This window comes from Aphelocoma coerulescens, chromosome 13 (genome assembly GCF_041296385.1).
Source record: "Aphelocoma coerulescens isolate FSJ_1873_10779 chromosome 13, UR_Acoe_1.0, whole genome shotgun sequence".
Classification (NCBI taxonomy): Eukaryota; Metazoa; Chordata; class Aves; order Passeriformes; family Corvidae; genus Aphelocoma; species Aphelocoma coerulescens.
Window position 1 is genome coordinate 9,034,917 of NC_091027.1, and position 10,480 is coordinate 9,045,396.

Genomic DNA, 10,480 nt, shown 5'->3' on the forward strand with positions numbered 1-10,480 from the left:
ATCAAGCTGTGATTTGCCCTCTGAATGCACCAAGAAAGCTACTGCACAATGGCAATTTTTGTCAGGACACAGGGAATCCATGCATGACCACACCCAACCTTTCACTAGGGGTGAAGCTCTTTGCCCTGAGAAACCCCCTGGAAGCCGTGTGGAGCTGCCTGCTATGCTGGACCAGTGAAGGCAGGGCAGGGAGGCTGGGATGCTCCCCCCATTCAGGTAACAGCCAGAGTCTTTTCCCTACTTCCACTGGAGCAGTGGCAAAGCTTACTGGGCTTGCAGGAGGTGTGTGGTGCTTACTGCCCACCCAATGCCTTGATGGATCACATTGCTCCTCCCAACCTAGAGAAGAGCAAAGGATCTGGATGCAGCACTGACCAAATGCACACAAGCTCCCTTTTATAGAATCATAGAATGGTTTGGGTTGGAAGGGACCTTAAGATCATCCAGTTCCAGTCCCATTGCCTCGGACTTCTCTGGAAACTTCCTAAATGCTCCTCCTTTAGCTGGTGCAAACATGTCCTGAGAAACCTAATGGTAGAAGTTAGTTTTAAATAATACACACAGGCTCTTCTGAAGCAAAACATTTTCAAGATTTCTCTGCACTTGAGCCAATTTCTTCAGGCATCCTGCTCCATATTTAAGAACCAAGGGCAAGATCCCCACGTTAGGTGTCTAGTGCTAAGTTTTACGGCCCTGAACTTGAAAATATGTTCCTAAATATATGAATCTCAGGCACCTGGAAATAAGTATTTGCCTTGGGAGTGAACAAAAAAGGAAATAATCCCTGTATATTATTTTTATTTTCTTTCCTTTATATGGTTTTAAGCCGCTTTTATGCAGCACTGGAAAGTTACAGCCCGTGATTTGTTGCATTCTGGTCTGGTAATAGAAACATCCCCCTGACTGCTGCTCACTCTGCAGAGCAGAAGGATCGTAACGCAGATTGTAAATGGTTGCATTACGAAGAAAGATAATGTTTCTTTCCACTTCCATTTCCCTCGGTTGGTATTTATCGTGGTAGGGGTTGCGTAAGCATATGAGAGAGAGATCATGCATTATTTACCAGGCTGGAACAGGGGAAAGGCTCCAGCCTTCACAGTGTGGATGAACGCCCAGCAATTCCCACCTGCTAAGATTTGTGCTGTGTTTGGTGGGAGCTTGGCTGAAGGATTGTTAAAGCAAATAGGATCATCCTGCCAGCCTGGAGAGTGGCAGTGGATGGGGCTGAGGGTCACAGGCTCTGTACTCTGTACCTTCCATCTCTGGACAGTTTATGTCATTATTTATTTCACACCTTGGCAAAACTGGACCAGAACTGCTACCGAGTCACCACAACCATCAACAAATTCCTTAAGGTCTGCTGGGGCTCCAGCTCCAGCACATCTGAAGCAGATTTCTTGCTCTTTAATGTAGCTGAGGGCAGACAAACCTAGAGATGGGGGTGACACAGGAGGAGGCAGAAGCCTTTCCAGCTCCACACTTGTCCCCATGATGCCAGCGGGGCCAGTGATGCTGACCCAGTTTCTAAACAGGACAGGAAGTTGCAACACTCTAAGGTTTATTATCATTAAACTCCAGCCAGTGTCAGAGGCTCTGTGTTTGTCCTTGCAGTGCTACTGCCAGTGCACATAAAAACTAACAAAATAAGCCACAAAATGCTGACAGCCTTGGGAAAGAATTAAAAAAATCCCAAAAACCAAGAAACAAACCTATTGAAACTCCTAAATAAGGAATAAGTTAATGAGGAAAAATTACAAGGAACTGAAGACTTTAAATGCTCTTCCAAATTAAAGAGAACAAAGGGAAAGGATCACCTCTTATTTTTGCAATTAAGGTGTTATTTATGGCAATTTAGCTGTTTTAAGATTAAGCCTGGATACAGTGCTGCAGAAAATACATCTGATTTACTCCCAAGGCTTCTCATCAGTTTCTATATAAGCACCAGCCAGCCAAAAAGCAGAAGTTCTGAACTCTCTGCATGCACACAAAGTGGCTGTAAAACACCCCGAGATTTATCCCCATGCTGGGCAGCTGGACTGTGACCACTGAAACAATCCTCAACCCACAGTGCTGGTCCTGGAGCTGAACTACTGCACCTTCGGGGCAGGGATCTTCTGAGAATGAGAGAGAACATTTTGTAGGAGCAAAAGGGAAAAATAAAGATTCTGGTTCTGTGTCTACATGCAACCTTGCATGTGAAGAGGGGATGAAAGAGGATGCTCAGAGGGGCACCCCGTGTTTGCAGGGAAGGGACACAGCCCCACGAGGCCGTTTGGAAGCACTGACCTGGTAAAGAGCCCCTCTGCCCTGTCCCAGCAGTGAGGGAACCATCCCACCCATGGGACTGTCCCATCCACCTCCAGGGACACATCAGCTGGTGCGGGGGAATGCTCCCCACAGGCTCGAGGGAGGGAGGGAGGGAGGTGAAAGATGCCAAGGAGCCCCTGGCAGAGCCCTTTCTTCTGCACCACACTTCCGTGCAGGGAGGAAACACACAATGACCATTACATCCCTATGCAACTTTTGTAGTATTTTCCCCCTGTTACAGAGTTTATTTGCAGAGAACCTGTATGTTAAACATTACGACTGTGCACACTATTTGTAGGATTCAGCCCCAGATGCTTTCTTGTTTTTCCTACATATTAATAAAAGCAAAAAAGGAAATAAATAAAAAAGGATGTAAAGCTTGGTTAAACTCAAAAACAGATCAGAGAGGAGAGAGCTGAGGATGGGATGGTGCTGGGAAGACGTTCAGCCTTGCTGTGCTGCTGCTCACAGACTCCCCGCTTTGAAGGAGACATGAAAGGAGACATTGCAACATGACAGTTGCAAACTCTGTGGCTCTGTTGATTTTTCCAACCCCCACGGCTGCCTGCCTCGGCGTCCTGTTCTTTGAACCCACACAGAGTAAACAGGTGTCACTCCTGTGGTTCTGTGGGCAGGAGATGTGTTCCCAGGAGGAGCACTGGGGGCAGGCAGGAAAAGCTCCCGCTGCCATCCTGGAGAGCAGCACGTGGCAGTCAGAGCACTCGGGCTGAAAAAGGGGGGAAAGAGAGAGAGAGAGGAACAAAAATCAAGAAAACCTTCCATAGAGGAAGATCTCCTTGTGAATAAAAGCGTCCCCAGGACTTGTAAGTAAATACACAGGTAATGGCTTTTCTGAGGATGGCTGCAGGAGGATTTGAACAGGAATGTGACAGAGATGTGTCAGCTTTCTACCACCCCAGCAGAGCTGCTGGATGAGCAAGGGGTTTAACTGGAGCACCTGGAGCTTGGCAGGAGGTGAGAACACACTGACCAGGGCCTCAGAGGGTGTTGCAGTGATTTGATTTTATTAAAATCTGACTAACCAGAAGATTTCTCTTCTCTTCATTCACCCTCTCTCAGCAGAAACGCTTCTTATGCTAAGTGAAATGTTTAACCACTGGCACTGTTGGCTGCAACAGCTCACCATAAGCAGCTTTAGCATTTGCTGGGATCAGCACCCTGGGGCCGGAGATGGTGTTTTCCTCTGCCCAGTTACTCCTCTCTTCCCTGCTTCTCTCGCCTCCAGCTCTGTCCCCTGTCCCTTTTTCAAGTTGCAATGCGTTAAAATAAAAGTATTCACAGTGCTTATCTGATGCATGGGAGATTGTGAGAGCAAGCTGGCAAACAGCCAGGAGCTAATAGCAGCATAAAGCAATTTGCTGGAAAAAAAGAATTAACATGCTAATTGTCAGGCTGGAGAGGGTGCTGGGGATCACAGAGAAGTAAAAAAAAAAAAAAAAAAAAAAAAAAAAGAAAAAAAGAGAAGACATTGATTACTCTAGATTTAAACAATAAAGGACTGAGGAAGAAAGAAAGGTTTTGAGGCAATTTTCTTCTTTTTTGTCCCATTCTCTGCTACCCTCCCCCAGCTCAAAACCTCCAGCCAGAGCCTCAGGCACTCACGGGAATTTATCCGAAGATCTCTTCCTCTTTAGCATCGTGTCACTGCCAGCTGCACCACGGGCTGCGGAGCTGGTCGGCACCACCACGCAGCTCTGCCCTTCCCACGGAGCAAGTGGAGCGGCTGTCGAGGGGAAAGTCAGGTCTGACAGACCCTGCACAGTCCCAGCTCGCAGCTCGCCTGAGCCGAGCGCAGGGAGGAGGTTTCCAAAGAACTGACCCTCTCCCATTCCCAGGGAGGCTTTTTTGGTGTTTCTTTCTTGAACAAAGGGACATTGCTCTTTTTTTTAAAAAATTCTTTTTTCAATTTATTTTTCTCAAAGCTATGAAAGGAGTGCCTGGAAAGCTTAAGAAGAAAGCTCAGCCTCTTAACACTGGCTCCACAGAGCGCCGTTAACTGGGATTAAGAAAGTCCACTAATGCTTCCCAGCACCAGGATTTCAGCAGCACGGAGACTCCCGAGGCAGAGAGCCGCGACGGCAAATCCAGCAGGATCTCAAGGCAGCAGCTGCCTCCCCATGCAGATGCCGTTTAACTCCGGATTTATGTGCATCCCTCTTCTGAAAATCGGCTGGAAATCCATCGTGCCTCCCCGTCACGGACAGTGAGTGCTGCCAGCCCAAGCCGTGGCTGCTCTCTGCCTGGTGCCAGCACCGGGGCTGGAAGTGGCTCTTTCCAACCCCATGCAGGTGGAGCGGTGGCACGGGGCTCCCAGCGCATCCCCAGAGCTCCCAGCACATTCCCAGAGCTCCCAGCACGTCCCGGCTGACCAGCAGATGAACCAGCGCATTTCCCCAAACGAGGCGTGCTGGGGGAACAAGGGCCAGGACACGAGGTACCCGTATCATTTTTGATTAATATTTGTGGATAAATGCTGTTAATATGAACCAAGAAGATTTAAAAGAAAGTCACTGAGCCATGCAAGTGAATTAATTTGTTTTAGACAACATGAGGCTGGTTTGCAGCCTTTTACAAGCAGGAACATTTTTTCTTTCCTATGCCAAAGACTGACTGCATTTGCCCTCCTGCTTTACTTCTACTGTGGAGGAAATTTAAGCAAGAACATGTATAGTGAATTGCTCAATTCAACCAGTGCCACTGAAGCTCACCTAATCATTCAGACCAACACGCCCTACCTGAGCAGCACTCCGAGACCCGTGAGCTCCTCCGCTCTTTACACGTCGACAGCCAGGGTGTTAAAAGAAGGGGAAATAAATAAGCCAGACCTGGTGACTTACATCATTCTGTTTTTCTTTCTGTTCTTGACTGTGACATTCATTGTGTTCTTCATAAACTGCCAGCTGAAAAATTCTTTTTTTGCTACTCTTCCTTACGACAGATCGCTCAGGGAAGCGAGGAACCCGTGGAGGACACAAGCTGTCTGACACTTCTCATTCCGGCAGGAGCAGGCACCAGAAACCCTGTGCAATAAGGAGTTAATGCCATGTGCCAGTGCATGGATTTGACCCCCTTTAGAGTAATGGGCAGCAGGAGACTGCTGAAAATTATGCTGTATGCCAATCTGAGTAGCTGTAAATAAAAAGCTGTTATGAACTGAAGAGAATGCTTTAGCAAATTCATACAGTTTTTGCAAAAAATTGCCCCGTGATTCCAGATTAAGCTCTGTGTGTATGCAAATGTCATCATCCACCCATTCAGTGTCCATATAAGGATAATTGTATTAACAACAATCTCTGATTTGGGCATCTGGTGGAGCTTGTTCCCCCATGTTTATGAAACCAAGCATCAAATGTAAAAAACCCTTTGTATTTACCTAACAGCTCTACACTGAGATGAGTTTACTTTCCAGACCCATTTCTCCCAACTGCTGCTGGAACTGCATGGTGATGCCGTGGGAGGCCTGCCAGGCAGGAGGAGAAAATGGCAAATGTTTATTTAGGCTTTAGATTGTCATTCTGTTAAGGGTGTTTTTGATGTTTGAATGTGTCATCGATCAAGTTTTAAGTTACTACTTATGTGAAACACTTATTACACAAGGAATTTGTTTTCAGCTTGCATAAGCTACAAAGGAAATTATTTGCCACAGCATGAAACCAAAATAATCAGGATGGGGAGAAGAGGGGGAAAGGAAATGAATATATTTAATATTATGTAAACTAATGAAAGGGGTGAGCAGAGTGCTCCAAGTTTAGTACACAAAGTAGATAAGTTCTGAAAGCCATAAAACACAGCTTTATAGGAATAGTTGCTTTACTGCACAGTATCCCCACTCCTTGCTCTTCATCTAAACCTAGCCCAATTAGAAGCATGAATGATCAATATGGCAACAGCTTGATTCAACAGTGGTCACTGGCACCCCCCACCATTTTAAATTATTAACTATCTGATTTTGTTCTAAAAGCTTCTGCTCAACACTGGTAGCTGACAAGCTATTTTGTGGTGCTGATTTTTTGTAAACTTGCAATTACAGCACAATTCCAGATCAAGCTGCATGAACCCGGGAAGAGTGTCCATAATTCCCACAAACAGTGGGCAAAGGGCTTTTTTTTTTTTTTTTTTTTTTAAACCCAATGGCTCAACATACAGGAGAATTGCAGCTATCCAGAAACACCCAGTCCCATATCCTATTTTAGCTGCAGTTTTGGGTATTGGATCATCTGAAATGGGGTTCAAAGTGGAGTCAGACGCTGTACTCGTAACCCCGTTCTTGACCAGCAGAGTACAACAGAGGAACTGTGTGTATATATGTGTACATAACTTCTTTCATCCAAATGAGGAGCTTTTACAATGCAATTACACACACATACAGGCTTGCACTTGAGCACACAGACAAAATGTGTATATATGGAAGTCTGTTTGCAAGCGTTTTCTTTTTTAACCCAAAAATTGCGCAGTTGATAACACTTCCATGTCGTTGTCTTTGTTACCATGTTTTATTTTGCTCAAATAAGCTAAACTACTACTTAACAGATTTCAATATTTTATTCCTTGATATGTGGCCAATATTTCCTCTGAACCAAATTTAACTGGTGTAATTGCAAGTAGTTACTCTAATGTAGAAAGCAACAATAAATGCAAGTGTGTTTCTCTCAGCCCTTTTTGAATAAATCAAGTTTTATCAAATCAGGCATTTCTTATTTATTTTTAAGTAATGACAGCTTGTTTTCAGCTACCAGCCATAATGAGTTGGGTCTAAGAATTTCTGCTGGCAAAAGCCTCAGAACCTGACAGAGCACATGTTGTGTTGCACTCTCTATTTAAACATTCACGAATAACTCTGGAATAATCCTATTTTTCTCTGCAGCCTGGTTGGAGTAATACTACAGAAGAACCTGTCATGCCGAGGGTGTTAACTGATTTTCTGGGAAAGCTTTTATGCATGCCCTGTGTTGCTCTCATCAATATTCAGGATCATTTCTATTGCAGAAGAAAGTTGTATTGATGATATTCAGAATCACAAAATCCCAGAACAATATGGGCTGGAAGGGACCTTAAAGATCATCCAGTACCACCCCCCCTGCCATGGGCAGGGTCTTCTTTCAATGCCAGGTTGCTCCAAGCCCCTTCCAATCTGGCTTTGAGCACTTCCACGGATGAGGCACCACCACAATTTTAGCCAATGTGTGAAATGTACGTGTAGAAAACATTCTGTTTCACCAGGCTCAGGATTCAAGCTGACCAAAAAATCCACTTTCCAACCACAAGCACAAGGGGGGGACTGATAGGCATTGCTTCACTTGCTGGAACTGCTCTATTAGATGTACGACACCTGTGGGGTCCCACATGGATTCTCCATTCCTTCCCATCACCTTCTGCCAGTCACAGTCCTGCCCCTGACACAAACACACAATTCCCTGTGTCTTTTACCAAATCCCACTTTCTCAATGTGCCTTTTGAAAGTCTCTGAACACAGCCCTGCAGCAGCCTTCCCCCTCCTGACGGATTTTCCTCAAGGCAGACTGGAGGTCAATACACTGCTACACGAAGGATGAGTGAAACACCAGGAATCTGGGGCACGAGGCTGTGAGAAGCAGACTGGTCCCCATTCAGAGGAATTCTTAATTATAGGCTTTGCTTTCAAAAGATGAGCAGCTCCCGTAACACTCTGAGGAGCAGCCATACGCTTCACATCGTGGCTAAGTGCTCCACCGAATCAGGAGCTGTGTGTTAAACAAGCTTCTAACTCTCCCTCTGGGCCAGGGAAACAACTCATCACTTCCACCTGGAAGCAGTGAGATGCTTTGAAGCTGATGCCATCCTTTCAATGGATTATTAATATTATTATTATTGTGATATTTCATTCTGTTGGCTTCAACCTCTTAGTCCATGGATGGTTTTGAATCCAGCTGCCCAAGCTGTTGGCACAGGTAGTGCCCATGGGGAGTTTGCCACAGCACTGTACTGAGTAACCAAGGAGAAACCACCAGCTCCGTGCTCCTCTGTGAGAGCATTCCGTAACTGGGAGCTCACTCATCCCATTGCTCTGCCTGAACACTGGGTTTGTTAACATTTTGGGGACCCAGCAGGACCCATTTTTCGTCTCACATTTCCTGATGTAGGTGGGCTTCCCCATGAGCATTTGTCCTCCTGCACTTCCCTTTCCCTGAACAAAAAGCAGGAGCTGAGGGTTTTCTATACCCCTTGCCATATGGCCATCACAACTTCTGCCTGGAAAGAGCTCACCCATAGGACTCACAAGTCAGTCAAACTGCACAGCTAGACAAAAGGCTAAGAATAAATCCTAAGATCTAAATATCCCATGTCTGTTTGGGGTGTCTCAGCCTGGTAAATAACCCAGTGCTGCATGGCAAGGCTGTGTTGCATGATCACACTCCAAACCTGTATCAAACCACTGGAGCCACAGCAATTTGTATCTCAGGAGATTTCCTCTAGCGGGTGCAAGCCCTGATTTCCTGGTGACAAGCGGCTGCCTCGCTCCCACACAGCAGAGTCTGGCCAGACCCGATCCCAGCGGATCAAAAGGTTCAGTTCAGCTCTCCAAGGCAGTGTCCCCACTGAACGCTGCTCTGCCCATCTTGAGGGCAAGGAGCTTTACCTACCTGATATGTGAAACATTTAAAACAATGAAAGACATGTCAGACTGAGACAGTGAAAGGAAGAACGACCTGGATTGTGTTCACAGCACATTTGTCTTTAGGAGGTTCTTTCTTCCAGAAACTACAGGTATAAGTAGAGAAATTTGCTTTATATCCAATAATCCATACAGAAAGTCTCCCAGGCAACAAGGTACACAGTCACATCTTTTCAAGTTTTTTTTCCCTCCTCTTTGCCCCCCTGGTATCAACAAATTCCTCCCTGCAGGGCTGAGCATCTGCATAGATTACCACTGGTGAATTCTATTCATGGACACAACCTGTTCAGTCCTAAGTTTGCACTTCTAGGTTTAATATACTGTATTTACCTTAATTTCTTAGAGGAAACTTATGAATTCCTTCTATAAAAATCTTTCAGTGAGACTGCTAGAGACCTGAAATCTCAGAAAAAATAGTCTGCATTTGGCTTTTACAGAACAGAGCCCATTTTGTCTGTTTTGTGTCTGAAGTCAAAGTCACACACACAGCGCAAAGCTGTCTCAAGTGTTTGCCTGAGTTTGCCGTCAGCAGTTTCTCTAAGAGACTTCAGAAAATCAGAATTTGCAGGAGTGACTGGGTTACACAGCACTTCTAATTTAGTCCTGGAAATAAATTCTGTTACTGCAAACAACAAAGTTATTCCTCAAAAAAATAGAAAAAAAAAGGTATTTATAAAGAAATTAAAACTGGCCTTAGAACAGAAAAGCTGCTAATTTAAAAGGTGTGGGGTTTTTCTTCCAACGTCTTATGGAAAAAAGGAGTCCTGCAAGAAGCAGGAATATAGAATGTCTGGAGATGACTCAACAGCTCCACCCCCTAGAACCTCACCCTTCAACCCCCTCACCTCCCATCTCCGTGGGAGTGAAGTAAATTTACAGGGTTTGTCTTTGGGAGGGGAAATGTTATCTAAGTACACTTATATCTGAACACAAGTTAGAAGCTTATTTTCAAGACTTAAGTCTGAAAAAATTGATTTCACATTAATCTGCTGGTGTGTATAAATACCACCTGTCATTTTGCCTTTATGAGACTTTTACCTTGCCCTCGCTGTCCCTCATCACCTGTAGCAGGAACGTTTCCGTGGCATGGTCCCTGTTTGTGCAACTCCCACCTGCAGAGCAGCAGCTCAGTCTCTGCTAACTCAGCATCCCTTTGGTGGCAGCCAAAACCAACTCCTGCCTGAGGCAGGGGGGCTCCAGGTGACAGCAGTGACACAGCTGCCCATGACACCCCTGGATGTGCTGCCCACTGCTTCTGTCCTGCTGCTCTCCCTCCAGCAGAGCACGGGCAAATCAAACAGCGGGTTCAGCAGTTAAACATGGAACTGACTGGCCTGGTTCTAGAAACCTGCTCTGCACTCCAGGACAAGAAAGATCTCTCTTGTCACAGGGTATGGGATACCTTACTTTAAATGACAGTGAGATACTTGCTTTTCACATAGCAGTGAACAGAAATAGTCTCTGACTTATTTGACACACAATGTAGGTTGGAGAGGGAGT

The 10,480-nt window shown here is 45.5% G+C and overlaps 1 protein-coding gene across 6 annotated transcripts; it reads left to right on the plus strand.

Annotated features, from left to right (window-relative positions):
* The first annotated feature begins 2,922 nt into the window (after window positions 1-2,922).
* SMIM32 (small integral membrane protein 32) lies at window positions 2,923-6,995 on the plus strand. Of its 6 annotated transcripts, none has more exons than XM_069029095.1 (3): window positions 2,923-4,070; window positions 4,251-4,762; window positions 4,934-6,995. In XM_069029095.1, the coding sequence occupies exons 2-3, from the start codon at window positions 4,611-4,613 to the stop codon at window positions 5,310-5,312; spliced, it is 531 nt and encodes a 176-aa protein (XP_068885196.1). In that variant the 5' UTR covers window positions 2,923-4,070; window positions 4,251-4,610; the 3' UTR covers window positions 5,313-6,995. The 6 variants fall into 6 exon arrangements, with proteins under 6 accessions (XP_068885196.1, XP_068885197.1, XP_068885199.1 ...); XM_069029096.1 differs by having other exon boundaries at window positions 2,923-3,282; window positions 3,897-4,762; XM_069029098.1 differs by having other exon boundaries at window positions 2,923-3,282.
* Window positions 6,996-10,480: the final 3,485 nt, after the last annotated feature.